At 34.3% G+C, this 20092-nt stretch overlaps 3 protein-coding genes across 4 annotated transcripts in view; all 3 read left to right on the forward strand.

Moving 5' to 3' along the window:
- Positions 1-20092, forward strand: part of LOC109059404 (nuclear factor 1 X-type-like) — a 723368-nt gene that overhangs the window by 504483 nt on the left and 198793 nt on the right.
- Positions 286-6769, forward strand: LOC109048225 (erythropoietin receptor). Its single transcript, XM_042718708.1, has 8 exons — positions 286-783; positions 1552-1678; positions 1870-2039; positions 2657-2806; positions 2897-3052; positions 4151-4205; positions 4907-5021; positions 5405-6769. Exons 1-8 carry the CDS (start codon positions 696-698, stop codon positions 6128-6130), a joined length of 1587 nt encoding a protein of 528 aa, XP_042574642.1. The 5' UTR covers positions 286-695; the 3' UTR covers positions 6131-6769.
- On the forward strand, positions 9683-20005 carry znf653 (zinc finger protein 653). Of its 2 annotated transcripts, none has more exons than XM_042718535.1 (10): positions 9683-10005; positions 10423-10463; positions 10819-11100; positions 11322-11827; positions 15261-15408; positions 15639-15714; positions 17098-17209; positions 18782-18896; positions 19557-19656; positions 19742-20005. In XM_042718535.1, exons 1-10 carry the CDS (start codon positions 9728-9730, stop codon positions 19917-19919), a joined length of 1836 nt encoding a protein of 611 aa, XP_042574469.1. In that variant the 5' UTR covers positions 9683-9727; the 3' UTR covers positions 19920-20005. The 2 variants fall into 2 exon arrangements, with proteins under 2 accessions (XP_042574469.1, XP_042574474.1); XM_042718540.1 differs by having other exon boundaries at positions 11325-11827.

Here is a 20092-nt window from a genome sequence, read left to right on the forward strand (position 1 = left end):
CTATGTATGATTAAAACCACCTGTGGGCCTAATCGGGTGTCACATTTCCCATCTTAACAATGTGTCCCGGGTTGAAATAACGGTACAGTGCTGTCATAGTGATAATGGACAGTGAGCTCTAGGCTGACTGGATCGAGTCGCAATGCTTGCGCTTATCTGTGCGTAAGAGGAGCTCAGTGCTGTGCTGATAACGCAGGTTTAGCATAAAAAAACAGGAGTGTCAGGCCGTGATAAAAAGAACCGGTTACTGTGTGCCGAACAACACCAGTGCAATATATAAAAAACCCCCACAACTGAGAACCTGTTGAATGCACTTCACATAATGAACATGCATCAGTTGCTAAAAGTGTTTTAGACCCATTAAAAAATCATATTATTTCCTATTCAAGCCTCAAGGTAGGGCTGTATGTAATGATGTATGTTAAGAGTGAAGACTGAATGCCTCAAACAGTCGTGACTGCATGTACTCACTCAGGCTCCTCCCAGTAAACAACACTTTTTTGGCGCTCCACCTCCAAATAGTAAAAGAGTAAACACACTGTCTGAACACACTATCAGCTTATCGGATGAGATGCACGTAACTGTCCATGGTGTCCGCAAAGAATTTTGTTTTGGTCGAAAAACCCACCTGGAAAGGAGGATAGACCTTTTGGGACTGTTAACGCAGAACAGTGATGCATTTGTAATGTAAATGGATGACAAAAATGAGTGACAGATTGAAAATTGTTTTCATGTTGTGTCTTGCTTTCGTCACTACAGGAGGACAACATTTTGAAAGTAAAGGTAAGAAAAGCGGCTCTGTCTTTAAAATGTCTTTTAATTGTTCTCATTATGAAGTTACACGCATGTTTCATGACTTTCTAGATTTAAAACAAAAAATGAGGATTTTTAAAGTAAAGGTATGAAAATTAAATGTTCCTTTTTCAATTCAATTTTTTATATCTGTTTATTTTTTTTGTTGATTTTTTTGATTAAAAATTAAGAATATTATTTATATTTATTATTAATATTTAAAATAGCTGCTTTCTATTTGAATGTATTTTAACATGTAATTTATTCCTATGATGCAAAGCTTAATTTTCAGCAGCCATTACATTACAATTACTACATAATTATTTTAATATGATAATTTGTGGCTCAAGAAACATTTCTGATAATTATCAGTGTTGAAAATATTTGTAAGGTCACAAAAGATTTCTATTTCTATTTCATTCATGTGGTTTTCAGAAATGTATTAAAGGGATAGCTCACCTTCCCCATTGATTTGCATGGTGTTTTTTTTTTTGTACTATGGAAGTCAATGGAGACCAGCAACTGAAGATGAACTATCCCTTTAAGCAGCAAAAACTTTTCAACATTAATAATAAGAACCATTATTAATAACTGAGCACTAATAATAACTGAGCACCAACAAAGAAAATAAAAAGATCATGAAATATGCAACTACTTAATGCATAAGATGTAATTAATACCTTTTAAAGATTTTATATTTGTGTTGACCCGTGCTTTGTGTACTTGTGCTTATTACAAAATTGTGATATGATTATTCAGTGGCCCAGTTACTGCAAGACGAAACAGAGGATATTAAATGTTTTGTGGAGTTGAAGGATCTCACTTGCTTTTGGGAAGAGGAGGAAGAGAGAAATAATTTACAATATACATTCACATATTCATACGAGTAAGTGATTGATTAGTGCTTTGAAGATTAATATTTTTTTCAAATGTATTTTGTTTTTAATTATCCTTAGAAACTGATATAAAAAGTACTGTCTCTTTAAAGACAGCATAAAATGCTATTCATGTCATTTGAGTTCAGTTGTCCTGTGAAAATGTCAATCAGCGTAATTTCTTATTTTCACATGTCTTCAGGAATAAGAACAAGATGGCTTGTGTGGTTTCATCTCTGTCTTTACTGGCCAGTAACAAAACCGTCTTCTTCTGCAAACTGCCCAAAACCCCTTTCTTCACGACGCTTGATGTGCAGGTTTTTCGTGATGGCCGGATGCTCTACAGTCGTAGCCTTAACGCTGAGAATTACTGTAAGTCTTTTAACGCATTAAAATAATTAGTGAGGAAAAGGGCAGTTAAATCCTTACTAAGCAGTGTTGGGTAGTAACTGATTATATGTAATCTGGATTATGTAATCAGATTCCAAAAATGAAGAACTTGATATTAGATTATATTATGTTTTAAAATGCTCACAATCAGGTTACAGTTACTTTTTATGGATTACACGATAACATATTATTTGCACAATAAATTATTAATTCCCTTACTCATTTGTTCCCTTTTGCATTTACTTTTTAATACTGACATGCAGGTAAATTACGATTTGGGAAACCCTAATATAATGTAATGTTTAATACACTTCATGTTGATTACAAAGAATGGAATATATTTTCTTTCTCTTTGTTTTTGTATATCTACATGGTGCAAAACAATGTCAAATCTATGTGATAAACGAGTTCGGGTAAAAGTCATTTAAAAGTAATCCGAAAGTAATCTGACTGGATTACCTAAAGTGTGTAATGTAATAGATTACATTTCAAACTACAATATTTGTAGTGTAATTTGTAATTAGTAATGGACTACAATTTGTATGTAATCTACCCAGCACTCTTCTATGAGATGTTTTACAATGCTTTTCCTCTCACAGTGTTTCTAGATCCTCCCAGAAACCTCACGGTCTTGAGTTCAGGGAAGGAAGGGCAGTTGAACGTGAGCTGGCTGCCTCCTCTACTCAAATACATGGATGACAGTATGATATATGAGGTCAGATATGCAGTGGAGGGAAGTAACATGGGCAAGGTATTGCACTTCATGAGACCATTAGCGCTACTTGAATGAGCTGTTGTGTTTTGCTTCTTGTTCAAACTCACTGGTGAATTATCTTTTGAAGTGGAGGTCATAAAGGTCAGCACGATGCTGGTTTTGCTTGGCTTACAGTCCGACACCAGATACAAGGTGTGGGTCCGTGTCAAACCCGATGGTGTTGCCTACAAAGGCTACTGGAGTGCATGGACCGAGCCTGTGCTTGGAGTCACACAGCCCAGTGGTACATGCTTTTTAATGCTTCTTGAAAGTACAATCAATGTATGAAACATTTCAAACCAAACACTTGATTTATAGCGCTTTTCTCAATACGCATTGTTTCAACACAGCTTTACAGAAATTCATGATGTTAATGTTTATAATCACTTTTAGCAGAATAAAGTTTACATTTTGCAATCAATCAAGCAGTTTTAATACATTCCCACTAAGTATAGTATAAATATATTACCATATGTATTTACTAACATATCGCTCAAGACTTACTGATATAAAAATGAGAATTAAACTTTATTTGGAGTACTTGTGGACAATGCACATTTTTTAAAATGAAGTCTAAAATGTGATGAGGATTATTGATTGAAGACTATATATGAGGATTGTATGATCTTTGAATAATATCTGTCTTTAAATGCAATATATTTAAAGTATACTTGCAGTAGTTCCACTTTAGCACAATCAAATATACTTCAGTATATCTTCAGTTGGACTTCAGCAATACTTACACTCAATTAAATTGCAAAATTAGTTGTTTCAATTTAGCAGATTTTAAGTATATCAGTTTAGCACACCAAAAATACAATTGCAGGGTATTTTTATATACATATATATATGCAAATGTGTTTGTAGTATATTTTGCATGAAGTAAATGTATTTCAAATAGTATATTAGTGTATTTATATTTATATACAGTATATTTATATTAGTATATTTATTTTTCACTAGGGTTATACCGCCCGTACTTATATATTCACATTTTGTGGCGAAAAAAACAAACAAAAAACAGACAGTTAAGATCTGCTTGAGATTTCATTGACATGTTTTGAACAGGGGTGGGGGTGGGGAGGGCACAAATTAAAATATTTTTGATGAAATCCTAGAGCTTTCTAACTCTGCATAGACAGCAACGCAACTACCATGTTTAAGGACCAGAAAGGTAGTAAGGACATTGTTAAAATAGTCCGTGTGACATCAGTGGTTGAACTGTAATTTTATGAAGCTACTAGAATACTTTTTGTGTGCAAAGTATTCAACTTTATTCAACAAATTCTTCTCTTCCATGTCAGCCTCTGCAGCCATTCACAAGAGTGCCATGAGAAAGTCAGTAAGTCTTTGTTTATTGTTTGTTTGTTTTTGTTCATATTATTGTTGATGTGAGCAAAAACGAAATCGAAATCTTTAGACATGTTTCTCCGAAGACTGTTTTATGTACAGCGTGCGTCGTCTTCTACTTGTAAACAAGGGGCAGCGCATCCGGTTTCTACGTCAGAACATCAGAACACATGCGCCGTGGAACTCTCGTGAACACGCAGCGAAGACTGTCACGGGAGAGAAGAAATTGTTGAATAAAGTCGTTATTTCTGTTTTCGTTGTGCACAAAAAGCTTCATAACATTCCGGTTGATCCACTGATGTCATGTCACATGGACTGTTTTAACAATGTCCTTACTGCATTTCTGGGCCTTGACCGTGGTAGTTCCGTTACTGATTTCATCAAAAATATACTAATTTGTTCATCTTTGAAGATGAACGAAGGTCTTACAGGTTTGGAATGACATACAGAGGAGAGTAATTAATGACAGAATGTTTATTTTTGGGTGAACTATCCCTTTAACTCACTGGAATTTGCGCTGTGCTTCTGTCAAAAGTAAACCCCGCCTACTTTGATTTGTTTGGTCATTTATTGGTTTTTGTGATTTGATTTTGTGATGAGTAAACCCCGCCTACTTTGATTTGTTAGTTCAATAAAGGCTGATTAAGGTTTGTTGTGCATGTATGACTGGACAGAGAAACATATAGGCTACTGAAACAATTTCACAAGATGTAACTGTGGAAAATTTATTTTTCAAGAATTAAATTATTGAAAGATTTAACCGCTTCTGTGCACTTTACAGATTTCTTCTTAAGAAACTCTGGCCTGACATCCCGACACCAGAGCACAAGTTTCCTGGTCTTTTTATTTACAGACACAAGGTAATTTAATTTATTCTTATTCTTCTTTTTTAACCGTCAAAATAGAGTTAGGGGATTTCAATAATATTTATATTGCTGTTTTTTAATGAACATAGTTACTATTCTGTCGATAATTTTCAATTTCATGCCAAATAATGGCTTATTAAATGTCCTGATTGATATCAGATTATAATAACATGAGCCAGGATCTGACCTCTTAAATACAACAGATTATTGTTTATTATTAAATAATAAATCTTTAGTCAATGAAGATCAATATTTGACGTCAACAGCTGTGTGTATGGGTAGGAAAGCTGAACGGAACTGAAAAACCATTGAAAAAGAGATCATTACTATTGCTAAATGTTTAATATTTATCTTTTTTGTGTTTCCTCTGCCCTCAGGAGTGGATGAGCCAAAATAATAGCAGCATGTGGGGCAGATCAGTCCAAGTGTACACAGAGGAGCTTCCTTCACCGCTAGAGGTTTTGTCCGAGGTTTCCCTGACCAGCCACGGCACGTCCCAGAGAGAGGAGAGGAAACCTGTGGAGGAGGACGAGGAGAAGGAGAGCGAGCGTTCGGACTCGGGGTTAACAGACAGATGGCGAGAACCTCCTCAAGCTCACTGGCTCATGGAGCAACTGAGGGCGCTTCAAGAAAACCCCCAATCTCTTTCCCAGTCATTGTTAGTGCAGTCACATGACACCTATGTCACTCTCAATCAAAACTCCCAAGGAGACGGCGAGCGAGAGGTGGACGATGTCTTCGAGGAGACGTTACCGCTCCAGACCCTCTTCACCACCACAGGAACGACGTCCTTGAGCACCTCGCACTCCGACCTCGGCTCCCTCCAGCAGAGCTCGGGTTCGGGCAGACTGTCATCACAATCCAGCTTCGAGTATCCCAACCAAACCTGGCCCCCCAAGGGGCCGGGATACACCTACATGGCGGTCGCAGACTCGGGGGTCTCCATGGACTACAGCCCGATGAGCTCCAGCAGGATCACGGAGCTCGGGAGACACAGGATGTACACAAATGATTACAAAAATGAGATTTTTCTCCACAAGTGGCCACTCTTCGGTGAACACAATAAATCTGGATCAGAGTCCTGCATGGGTCCCGTTTGGTAAACACGCAATACTTATGGATTGTCCACGCAAAAGGGATTATTCTGTCATCATTTGCTCACCTTCATGTCATCAAACCTGTATGACTTTCTTTCATCTGTGGAATATTAAAGAAGATATTTTGAAGAATGTTGGTAACCAGATGCTGGTAGCCATTGACTTCCTTTTTTTTTCTTCATCCATACAATAGAAGTCAAAGGCGAAGCAAAATGTACAAAACTACTACAAATTCACATCAGGATCTTACTGGATTTTTCAGAAGAAAAAACACTCCATCAGATAAAATAAGCTAACATTATAGCATTACTATGGCAGCTGTTGATGAAACATTTATGTACAGCATACCACTAAAATACCAGTGGGGTGTTTTCTTTGATCTTTCTTACATATTTTTTTGTCTTTAATTATGAATACTTTAATTGGTGGCACTTTCCACAAATAGGGTTCATTTAGCTGTCCGATTACTTTCTTCTTCTTCTTCTTTCTTTTTTTTTCATTTTTGAAATATTGAACAAGTTGGATAATTATTTAATATAAATAATTTCATGAAAAACAGGACATTGTAAATGCATCAACTATCTGTACTCTGAAAAATTAAATCATAAAAAATGTCATCATTTTGACATTGTCGAGAGAAAATATATATATTTTCTCTCGACAATGTCAAAAATGATGACTTTTTTATGATTTAATTAATTATATACACACACACACACACACACACACATATATATATATATATATATATATATATATATATATATATAATATCGGTTTTAGCTTAATTATCACCATTTTTGTTTTGTTTGTTTTTTGCCTCTCTGTGGAAAGTGCCTGGTGGCAGTTCATATTTCATTCTGTTTTGGGTTTTCCAAGTCTGAATCTGTCTTGTAAATTGTACATATATATATATTTTTTTAAATGTAAATAACATTTTTTCTACTCTGTTTTTGTGGTTTAAGTTAATACACATCTTTCAGATCTGTAAAACATTAAAGCCTAGAGGAGGAAGTCAGACTGAACATTCATTAAACCTTCTTTATAGGTCAGTTAATTCAGATAATTCACCCAACCAATCTTCTTCTGGTGCATTCTGGGAATGCATGTATGGTTGATTAGGAACAGACCAAAAGTCACCATGACATTATTGACATTTGCAACTCTTTCTGCTTGCCACAATTACTTTCAAAGTTTCATCAGTTTTGTAACACAACTTGAAAATGTTTTGGGGAGGTTTGATTAGATCGAGAACAGTGGGCGTTTCATTCAAGAGTTTGCAGTTGATTATGGAGGACTACACCCTTCTTGAAACACCACTAGCACCCGACAGTCGAAACTTAACCAGCTTTGGTGGCATTAACTGAAAACACCCACGTCATTTTTACTCTTGATAAAATATTATAACAACATATTTTTACTTCTGTTCAATAATGTGCACTGATGACTTATTCACAGTAAGAGCAAGAATGTGTATTAATAAAGTACATTTGTTTTTAATATGCAGTATATTAAAATTACTGTACAGAGACCTCCAGCATCAGTTTTATTTTAGTTTGTCAGCCTTTCTTTCTGTGTTCTGTAATCCAAGAGGTTAAACCAAGTATGTTGAATTTGTGAACTGAGTTAATCAAAATTAATTGGTAATACCATTTTTAGTATGGAAACTTGCAAAAAGAAAGAAAAAAATTCTGACCACAATCACTTAAGTGTTGTTTTATTTCACAAATGCACTGGTAATAAGATTGAAAACATATGAATTAATCAGTTTCTAATTGTCCTTCACTTTTTTTTCTATCAGCAATATAATATAAATAGTATCTCTTAACACAAATGATATAACAGCAGTTTTCTAATCTGTTTTTGGAGTTTAAGTTAATGCAAGGTTTTTTATAAATGCAACAATCAAAAGTATACAAATAACAGTCCGTAAAGTAGATGTACAATAAATATTTTTACATTGTCAATGCTATATAAATTCTGCAAGTATTGACCATCTATCTTTATTTTGTCAAGAAAAGTTTACATTCCTTTGTCAACATCACAAGTAAACATGAACATTCCTATAGATCAAATATGACTTGTCGAACTGAGAAACAAAAATAGGTTGTATTGGAGTAAGACCATTTGTTAGCGTCTCCACATCTCTCATTTTCTGGTTTGCTGTCATCTGGCTGGTCCAGAATCTGCTGTTCTCCACCGATGGCTGGGCTGAACTCCAGAGCACCTCCTGCCTGCAGCACCATGTGCCACTGCTTTTTAAAAACTGCATGTTGTGTTCACTTGTGTTATCTTTTACTAATATTTCTTTGATGATCTGAAACATTAAAGTGTGACAAACATGCAAAAAAATAAGAAATCAGGAAGGGGGCCAACAATTTTTCACACTACTGTATATGTGACCCTGGAGGTCTTAAGTTGCTGGGGTATATTTGTAGCAATAGCCAAAAATACATTGTATGGGTCAAAATTATTGATTTTTCTTTTATGCCAAAATCATTAGGATATTAAGTAAAGATCATGTTCCATGAAGATATTTTGTAAATTTTCTACTGCAGATATATTAAAACTTAATTTTTATTAGTAATATGCATTGCTAAGAAATTTATTTGGACAACTTTAACAGCGATTTTCTCAATATTTTTATTTTATTAATTTTTTTTTTTTTGCACCCCCAGTTTCCAGATTTTCAAATAGTTGTATCTCGGCCAAATATTGTCCTATCATAACAAAACATACATCAATAGAAAGCTTATTTATTCATAAAAATAGACCCTTATGACTGGTTTTTATATATATGAGTTTAGTATATATATATATATATACACATATACATATATATATATATATCCATCTATCTATACTGTTTATGCAAAGACATTTAAAGGGGTTTATAAGACATTTCTGGCTGAATTGTGTTACATATATTTTTAATTAATTATCATGACGCTCATTAACCAAACCATTATTATTACCTTCAGACTCTCTAGTTTTAACCCAGGTATTGAAGCCCCCAAAGAAACCGGTAGTGACTTAAAAGGGGTCTGTATGAGATCTGTGGCAGCTGTTACAGCTGTTAGAAATAACACAGATCTACTGATATTTACATCCATGAGCAGCAGCAGTGTTTCCTTCTAGGTGAGCGGAAAACATTACATCCTTCGTGACATTTCCTGAGGCGAACCGTCTGAAAACGACTCCTAAAATATTATATCAAAATACTGCAGGTATTAATTGCGAGTATGACTTTTCTACAGCTACTGTACATGCTTCTTCTCCCGCGAACTTGACGTCGCACTTGCCTACTGTTGGAACTGCGCATCTGATTGGCTACCATTAAAGAGAGCTGTCTGTTGATTGGTCAAACCAAAGTGTCGGTTCAAATACATATTAAATGAGCCTCGTTTTAAATTGCTAAAAAAAATATATGTTTTATAGTAAATTTTACGCATTTATCATCTAAAAATATCTGATTTAAAAAATAGAACATGGAATAGAAGAAAATATAATAAAAAAAAAAAAATATATATAAAAAAGGTTTAAGGCTACACACCGCACTTCCCTTTAAGACAAACCATAACAACTCAACAGCTGATACGAAACATGGCGGCGGTAAACAAAGACTCCAAAGCCACGGGGGAGCAAATCAAAGCAATTTTGCGCCGCTGCAGGGGTCGACCGAGGCTGACAGACGCGGACCGGGCTCAGCGGCGGCTCGAGTCGCGGAAGAAGTACGATGTGCGGCGGGTTTATCTGGGAGAAGCGCATCGGGTCTGGAGCGAGCTGCGCCGGCGCACGAGCCTGAGCGACGCGGCGCTCGCGGAGTATCTAATCCTGCTCAATTCTGCATATGGAGAAAAATACCAGCAGAAATACGGCAAGTACGTATTCTGATTTCACGAACGCCCTATTTGATCATGCATCACTCAAAATCACTGTGCAGTAAATTGGCTCAATGAGGCATCATTGCAATGCATGCATACATACGTGGACTACTGTACTGTGCACACATATTTCTGTCTGAAACAACAAAATTCTGCTATTTATTAGACTCTACCATATCGATTTATGGCTTATTGTTTGTTTTGAAGTACCATGCTTTTCCTGAAGAAAATACTATACTGACTATGGTAGCTGTACTATAACCTATGCTCTTGTGTAGAACACAAAAATAGATATTTATCTATTGCTATTGTGTTGGATGGGAAAATGGGTATTTTTTGCTTGCTATTTAGCTTCATGTAGCTTTTCTTTTAAACCTGAATGGTGTAACATGTCTCTTGTGTTGTGACGGACAGGAGGAAAACCCTTCCTGAACAATGCAGTATTCACAGGAAAAGTGAGTAATATTTATTTATTTAACCTAATTCTTTTTCAAAATAGTGTTTTTTTAAGCCTCTCTCGGAATATAACGTGCAATTAAAAAGTTTGGGGTCGGTTAGATACTTATGTTTTTTGAAAGAAGCCTCTTCTGTTCACCAAGGCTGTATTTATTTGTTAAAAATGCAGTAAAACAAACAGTAATATTGTGAAATATTGTTACCGTTTAAAATAACTGCTTTCAATTGGAATAGATTTTAAAATGTAATTTATTCCAGTGATGCAAAGCTGAATTTCCAGCATCATTACTCCAGTTTTCAGTGTCACATGATACTTCAGAAATCATTCTGATATATATTTTTTTGTTTTTGCAGGGAAGAAGGTGTCTGCCACCAGTTTGCAGACAGTGGTGAGCTGGTATCAAGGTCACTGTCAGTCGTGCCAGCATGAGCCTGAGCTGCAGGTGGTGGAGCCCACTGTGGGTTTGTCTACCTCCGCACTGTGGCAGTGTGTGGCCGGTCATTCGTTTGTGCAGTACCTGCCCTGGCCTGCAGGAGGCGAGTCCGAGTCAGACGTGGAGGATGGTGATATGGAGAAAGATGAAGAGGACAGGCCTCCAAAGAAATCTCCTGTCAGTGAGAGTATCAACACCAAAAGTAAGAAACTAAAAAACCACATGCAGCTGCAGGGTATGAAAGTCTTACACAGTGTTCATGTTGTTTTGTAGGGCTTCCCAAACTTTTTTTGTCAGCCGAACCTCTTAGATTTCAAATAATATCTTTAATAATTTAACGGCGCATTTGCATTTGCACCCCGTTTTCCTGTCATACTGGATTTAACATGCAACAATGAATCAAATCTCTTCTTAATCTTACAGACGCCATCAGTGACTTGGAAGACAATGATCATGCTTCCCATGTGGAGCATCAGATGACATGCACGTCCCTCAGTGATCTCCCAGGATCCCCTTCGGCCCACAGCAGTCATCCCGCCTCGGAGCGCTGTCCATGGGAGATGGAGGTGCTCATGGACCGAGAAGCCCAGGCCGCCCTGGTTGAGTCTGATGGAAAAGCTTTGAGTGAGGATGCGGTGAGAGAGACCGACCCTGTCAGGGAGCAAGCAGACGCTTCGAGAACTTTAGAGAAGGCAGATAGTGGAGGCGGTTTGACGGAGAATTACCAATGCGTGGTTGTCACGGCGCCCTTGACGGACAGGCAGGAGAGGGAGGATGCAGCAAGCTGTTCTAGAGAAGGTGGGGCGGAGGGCGTCCCATCGCTGGCAGCCGCCCCAGTGCAGAGCCGCCTGTTTGAGAGTCAGGACCTGCAGACGGTGATGGGCGGATGTGAGCTGCCGGATCAGCGCTCCACACTGGAAGGATCTCAAGTAGGTCAAAGGGGTCACAAGAGACCCTCTAGTGGGTCCACAAGATGACTTAAAATAATTTGAAATAAATCAAAATGTGCTTTTTAAATAAATGCGTAAAAAAGCCTTTATCACAAATGACTGAAGTCTATTTTTTTAAATAAATAAAGTATATTCATAATAAAAGATTTAAAGCAGAGTTATTATAGTTAACTAAAACTAAAACCATACAAATTAATAACTTTTTTTTAATAAAATGAAATTTAATGAAAAAATATTTGTTATTTTATTTAATCAATACTTTTAGTTCAATTTAACATGGAGTACTAAAATAAATAAAAATAATTAAACTAAATCTAAAAAAGATTAAAAACTATACGAACATAAAAAAAAGAATAAAATGGCAAAAACATACAACAAAATTACTAAAACTTAAATTAAAGTGAAAATAGGAAATATAAAATTAAAGTCTAATTCAAAATATTACCAAAAACCATTATTTTTAATTATTTTTATTTTATTTAATTTTTTTTTATCAGTGATACCAAAATAACACTGCTTACTGAAACTTCTGGAATTTTAATTCTGGATATATATATATATATATATATATATATATATATTATATATATATATATATATATAAATAATTCATTAAAAAAAAAAAAACCCGCTTTTTCTTTTTTAGGTCAACTTATTTACATATTATTTAAATTGAATTCAAATTAAAGAAATTTTTTAGGTCAAAAATAATGTATTAATTTTATGCTTATTTTCAAATAAAAAATGTTTTTTTTTTTTTTGTTATTTTTAGAATTGCAAAAAAAATAATAATAATGGACTCAACTTCATCCATTTTTGCATACAATTCAATAATATTGGTTTCAATTAACTATTTAATAGTAATTTTTACATGCAGTTGATATAAAAATGCTAAATACATTTTAATTTCTGAGATGAACTTATTATAGTTGAAATTATAGTTGAAAAATTTTTGCATAATATGCTTTTTTCACATAATACAGTAGGCAGTATGAAGTGTATGCTGCGCAGTGTGCATTAAACAGTACAAACAAACACAGGCCTTGTTATGTAGCTGAGAATCCAGTTATTGTTAAGGTGTTTTCTAGTGTTGTATTGTAAGGCACACAAATTCCTTATTGCTTCGTTGCCTGATTTCCATTGTGTGTATTGAGATGTTAATAAGTTCCCTATGGATAGGCCACAGAAAGGTTACGTCCAGGTTGCCATTGTCACAACACGTCCCTCATTTGACCGTTTGCAGTCAAATGAGTCCTTTTGCATATCTGGTGTTTTAAAGGGATAGTTCACCCAAAAATGAAAATTCTGTCATCATTTGCTCACCCTCGTGTTGTTCTAAACCTGTATGACTGACCTTCTTCTGTGGAAGACAAAAGAAGATATTTTGAAGAACGTTAGTAAACAATAGGGCTGCACGATTAATCGCATGCATTTGCTCATGCGTGTCTCATCAATAAAGCCGGTTCCGTGATTAGCGGTAAATGTACTGTCACCTGTTTTCAAACGGGAGCGGCAGTTAATATGTTCATCTGACAAGCTACGCAATATTCTGTTCATAATTGAGATTATCGCATTCGATTATGAACACGAATTGCTTAGCTGTCAGTGAAAAACTACGGCTCTGTGTATAACTGCCGCTCCCGTTTGAAAACAGGTGAACAGACATTTACCGCTAATCACCGGAAATACCGGGCTTTAGTCACGGAACCGGCTTTACTGATGAGACACGCATGACAAATGCATGCGATTAATCGTGCAGCCCTAGTAAACAAACATCCATACTATGGAAGTCAGTGGGACCCAAAATTGTGGGTTTCATATTTTGTGGGAGTGAATATTGAATATCATAGTCATGTGTCATATTTTTTGGTTAAAGAACTACTAATGGATATTTTAGCAGAATAGTTCTTTTACAAATTAAAATAGTTATTATTACTCACTGCATGTTATTACAAAACTTTTATGACTTTCTTTTGTCAGTCACACAGTAGTTTTTGCAAGCCGCCTTTTCCCATGCTGTAAAGGCATAACAATGTCATATCAATTTACATTAATAATAATCAAAATAATCTCAATTTACATAAGTTTTTGTTATTTTCTCTCTCTTGATTATAGTTTTAGTTTAGTTGTAGTTTTTCAGTGACTTCTGGTTTATTTTCCCAGTATTAGTTTTTATTTCAGGTTTAGTGTTTCATGGTTGTCAAAGATACAGTGTTCACTGATATTATTTAAATATTTTTAAATATATTTTGCGTTTCTCACAGCTGTATAGTAACATTTTCAATTTATTTAGCTTTCATTAAATTTATAAAATGTATGTGTTATAAAAATAAAAAAAGGGTTATACATTTGTTTTTTTATTTATTTATTTATTTTTTTTAATAATACGCTGTGTTCTAAGACCAAAATTAATTAATGGTAATTTTCAATTTTAGTTTTTAGTGACTTTAGTGGCCAAGGATTGTCAAATTGTTTTTATTTTAGTTGTATTATTTAATGACTGAAGGGTTAATGTTTTCATTGATATAATATTTTAATTCAATTGCATTTCTCACAGATATCCAGTGGCATTTGGTTGTTTTAGGAAATGAATGTTTATAATATAAAACACAAAAAGGTTATACAGTTTGAAACTTTTCCAATACACTGTGTAACTAAAACTAGATCATTTACAGTTTTTTATTTTAGTGATTTCAGTGGCCAGGGGGGTTGTCAAACTGCAAAAAGCCCCATAAAAAATACAATAAAAATAATTGTCAAAATTGTATTAGATGATACTTTTTTTTTTTTTTTTTTTTAAACAGTTTCTTCTTTTCAATAAATATACATAAATATACAATTCCAAACTTTGATTTTTTTTTCTTTCTCTCTCTCTTTAGTTGTAGTTTTTTCAGTGTTTTCTAGTTTTTAGTTTTTTCAGTATTTCATTTTTTATTTTAGTTTTAGTATTTTATTGCTGCAAAGTTGATGTGTTTGCTAGTATTATTGGAATATTTTTAACAGCATTGCATTTCTCACAGCTGCCTAGTAACATTTTCAATTTAATGAGCCTTTATGGAAGCTATACAATGTTATAAAAACCTATGTACAATATAGGTGTTATAGGTTTTAGGTGGTCAAACAGCAAAAAGCACCATAAAACTCCAATAAAACACCATAAAAGTCGTCCATATGACTTTGAAATTTGAATATGCAAAAATGGATTAAATTTGATCTATTTGTCACATGGCTTTCATACGACTTCAGGAAAGACAAGTTTTATGATACTTCAGTGGTACTGGTTCAGGATGTTTTATTTTTGTGTTCAGCAGAAGAAGAAGTGTATTCTGTTTAGATATAATGTTTAATCCCTGATTTTGATAAACTCTAAACTCTTTGGATTACCTAATTACTTAGTTTTTTCTTCCCATAGCTGATCATTATTACAGGCCCAAGTTACGAGGCTCTGGCGTCTGAAGGCCTTCAGCTGAACGTGGGTGGCGGTGATGTTGAGGAGGTCACATGTACGCTGATCGAGGATGTGTCGTATAATCAGATGTGTCAGTCACGTCCCAGCGCCGGTACAGTGAGATCATACTCATCAAGTGACCTGTCCTGTATTTCAGCTCTTAAACATGACTCATCAGTTACTCATAGTGTGCTCTGAAACAATTTAACCACTTTTAACTACTTCCTTATGAGCTTAGTATCAGTTTAACCAGTTTCAGTAATATAAGCTATTTTGAGGATTTTGATCTTTTAAATTCGTGATGTTCTGAAGACACTATGTTGATATGTTTAATGATTTCAGATCTGGCTGAGAAGCAGTTCTTGGATCCCAGTGAAGAAACGCACTGTTCCAAAGAGCTTCAGCAGTCTCTCAGTAGGTCAGTCAGTGTGGACCTACAGTTTTTCACACATGAAACCTCTTACGTTTGTGTGCATATATATATATATATATATATTATATATATATATATATATATATATATACAATATATATATATATTTATTTTTTTATTTTTTTTTCATCTGATAGACTACCGTTGAAAAGTTTGGTGTTGGTAAGATTTATTTTTTAAAGAAATGAACACTGCATCAGTGTCAGGAGGATGCATTAAACTGATCAAAAGTGACAGTAAAGGCATTTATAATGTTACAAGCGATTTCTGTTTCAGATAAATGCTGTTCTTTTGAACTTTCATATTCATCAAAGAATCCTGAAAAATGAAACACATCATGATTTCCACTAAAACAACATAAAATGTTTCTTGAGCAGCAGATCAGCATATTAGAATGATTTCTGATTTTAAAGGATCATGTGACACTGAAGACCTGATGATGCTGAAAATTGGCTTTGCATCACAGAAATAAATTAAATTTTATTATAGTATAAAATATGATATTTTAAATTTTTTAAAATATTTCTGTTTTTACTGAATAAATAAAAGCAGTTTTGGTGAGCTTCATTCAAAAGCAGTTAAAATCAGTTGTGTATATTGACTGACATCTGAATGTCCTAGTTTTGTTCACGCCTTAACCGTTATTGTTACACCTTTTCACATGTCTGATTTTCCAGGAATTAAACAACTCCTTATGATGGGAAATTGCAGGAAGTGATTCGCCAGCTTTCTGTCGTTGAGTTGGGTTGGGTTGGGTTCATACATGACTTCAAACCTAAAATATATGGAAAAATTTATAGAAACTGCTAATGAAATGTTTGAAATAATGATGTTTTAATGTTTTTGAAAGAAATCCTATCTGCTCACCAAGGCTGCATTTATTTGATTCAAAATACAGTAAAAACAGACATATTGTGAAATATTATTGCAATTTCAAATAACTAATTTCTATTTTGCATTTATCGCCTCGTCCATATTTTTAAAAGCTAATTTATTCTGTGATGAGGGTTCACATCTCTGCCTCTCCTGTTGAAAAGCTGAATTTTCAGTATTAGAATAAATAGTAAAATGTAATTTATTATTCTTTAGAAATCATCCTAATATGCTGATTTGATTGCTATTAGTTATTACTGGTGCACAATTATTAAAAATGGTTTTAATTATCAATGGTGAAAACAGCTGCTTAATATCTTTGTGGAAACCAAATCATCATATTCTGTGCATTATTACTTAATTACAGCGAAATAAAAACTCCTCACAAATGTTAAAAATGTTATGCCGCTTTGTGTTTCACAACGTCACGCTCTACGAAATGAGTGGAAGTCACTCAGTTTTGGGACATCAGCATGGTGTGTGTTTGTGTGTCAGGTGTAAGCGGAGCCGGCGGGGTCCAGTAATCGAGGCAGACGGCATGCTGAAGATGTTTCACTGTCCGTATGAAGGCTGCAGACAGGTGTATGTGGCCATTAGCAGTTTCCAGGTGAGCTCATGCGTGCAGTGAATGCCGGAGAATCCCTCAGAGCACCAACCAATGCCACAGTACAACACTTAAAAATAGAAGCTGGAAAATTATACACTGTGAAACACATTGATGTAACCTGACAAGGTGCTTTGTCTGGTTTATTTTTCAAGTCAAAGGAAACGTTCTAATGCCTCTTAATTGCTTGGTGCACCTTAGTAACAGGAAGTAAAATCTCCCTACATGTAGGATGGGTTAAATATTGTAAACATTGGAATGTAAATCTGCTAAATATTTATAGAGTTGGTTAATTTTTGCTTATCAGATTAATCGCATTGATAACGCTGCCCTGCATCATGTTGAACCAAATCAAATACTTGTTTCTTATTAATTTTGAGGTGTTGATTGCCAAAAAATAGTGCCTGTTTTGCTGGAGCACATCACACTTTCTCACAAAATATTTCGTAGCATTTTTGCTTTAGACAATCATTTGTATAGTGAAGAGGTCATGTTTTATTCTGAGGACATTGTTTTATGCCTAATCCTGATTTCAAGGTAAGAATTATGGACAGTGACTGAAGAAAATGCAAACATGAGCTAGATATTTTCTGCTACATCTGTGAGTTTTTCTACATTCAAACAGTGATAGAAAATTACAGATTTGACACTAAATGGAATTAAACATTTAAATGATAAATATATACACTACACTATATATACACTTTGATACTAAATTGACCGCTGGCCATTATACAGCCTCAAACATTTATATATATATATAGCTATATATACGGGGTCTATCGCGTATATATATATATATATATATATATATATCTATATATATATATATATGATATATATTATATATGTTATATATTGACTCCTCATATTTTCACCTCACTTATATATCACCATGTGGCTATATAATCCCATAAAATCCCCGAAGGGTGATTTTTGTGCGAGTGCTCCAACTCCTCGAAAAAAGTGTATTGTGACATTGCTCACACGCTGCTTTTTATTTTGTTTTTTATTGCTTGTAAGTGTATGTGATTTTATTTGTTTTTATTGTTTTTTTTTTAACTCAGGATCATCAGATTAGATTATATTTTAATTTTTTTGTTGTTTTCTAGATAAAGTTTTATTTTTTTAGTTAAAGAACATTCTGTGAAAATATAACCTTGATATCTTTAATACTGGCAGAGTAAGACCATGTCAAAGATTGCAATCATAGTGAAATTAATCGTTGAAATCAAACTTTGCTGCTTGTTATCTCATAATTAGGTTTTGAGACTTTAGCCTGTATTTCACAGAGAGGGTTACATATTAGTTTGTTTTTGCAAAAAGAAGCAGATTTTTTTGAGTTTTTAAGATGCAGGGCTGGTAATAAATGAATAAGTAATTATAAATGTGAATCAGCTATTTTTGACGTTATGTATATTCAAGACATCATAATAAAAAACATTTTACCACAAGACAGAGCATGATCTTATGCAGTTCTAATCGTACTGTCAGACAAGCAACAATCATAAAGTACAGATAAAAAGCACACTGTCTGCTTCTGGTTATAAGATTTTTATGATGTACGTTGGACAGAATCACGTGAACCTGGTGCACAGGAAGGGCCGGACCAAAGTCTGTCCTCACCCAGGCTGCGGGAAGAAGTTTTATCTGTCTAACCATCTTCATCGGCACATGATCATACACTCAGGTACAGCCGTCAGATATTATGTGCTTGTGCCAGTCTTATTTTAGTATCAGTGACACACTATTATATTGCCGTTCATTTAAAATTTTTTTTTTTATTTTATTTTTTTATTCTGTTTTCATTTTAATTTTTTTTTTGTTTTTTTTTTTTTGTCAGTAGTTATTTTTTTTTAAAACGTCTATATTTTTGATTATTTTTGATTTAATTTTTTTTTTTATTTTTTTTAGATTTTTTAGTTGAGCTAATGTTGCGTGAAATGTTGGCTGAAATATTATATGGTTTTTTTTTATGTTTTTTTTTTTATATATTTTATTTTTATCCATTTTTTGTTGTTTTCTTCTCCTTTTTTATTGCTGTAGTTTTAATTTAGTTGTAGGTTTTCAGTATTTATTTAAATTTTAGTGTTTTTCTTTAACATTTTTTTAATTTAACTCATAATTTCTCTGATTGCATTTCTTACAGCTGTATAGTGACACAATGGTCTTATATCTATATCTGTGTGTACAGTATGTATATATGGACTTGCACACACATTATTATTTAATGGAGTTATAAAAAGGTATATTATAAAATAATATAAAAAAATGTAAAAGTTACTTTTGTTTTTTTAATCAACTAATGATATCTATCAGTAATCAAAAAGATATTTTTACGGTCGTGCAGGTGTGCGAGACTTTATCTGTGAAACATGTGGGAAGTCATTTAAACGCAAGAATCACTTAGAAGTGCACAGACGAACACACACGGGAGAGACGCCGTTACAGTGAGTTCAGTGAAAAGGTTCATGGTGGCTAATATATTTATTGAATGTCACTTCATGAGTGTTTTTCTTGAACCCGTCCCTACAGATGTGAGATATGTGGCTATCAGTGTCGACAGAGAGCCTCACTCAACTGGCACATGAGGAAACACACGTCTGAAGCGCACTTCAACTATACGTGTGAACACTGCGGCAAACGCTTCGAGAAACTCGACAGCGTCAAGTTCCACAAACTCAAGAGCCATCCAGACAAACAGCCCACCTGAAGAAGTCCTGAGTATGTGCAAAGATTTATTAAGGCTGTCGAACAAAGCAGGAACTGCATTTTGTGCACTTTAAGGTGTATTTACATTTGTAAAAATCAAGACCTGGTATTGACCTAATATATGCTTGATAGATACTCAAATAGAGGAGAAAAGGACATGCAAAACATACAGAG

This window comes from Cyprinus carpio, chromosome A3, assembly GCF_018340385.1.
Source record: "Cyprinus carpio isolate SPL01 chromosome A3, ASM1834038v1, whole genome shotgun sequence".
Taxonomy (NCBI): Eukaryota; Metazoa; Chordata; class Actinopteri; order Cypriniformes; family Cyprinidae; genus Cyprinus; species Cyprinus carpio.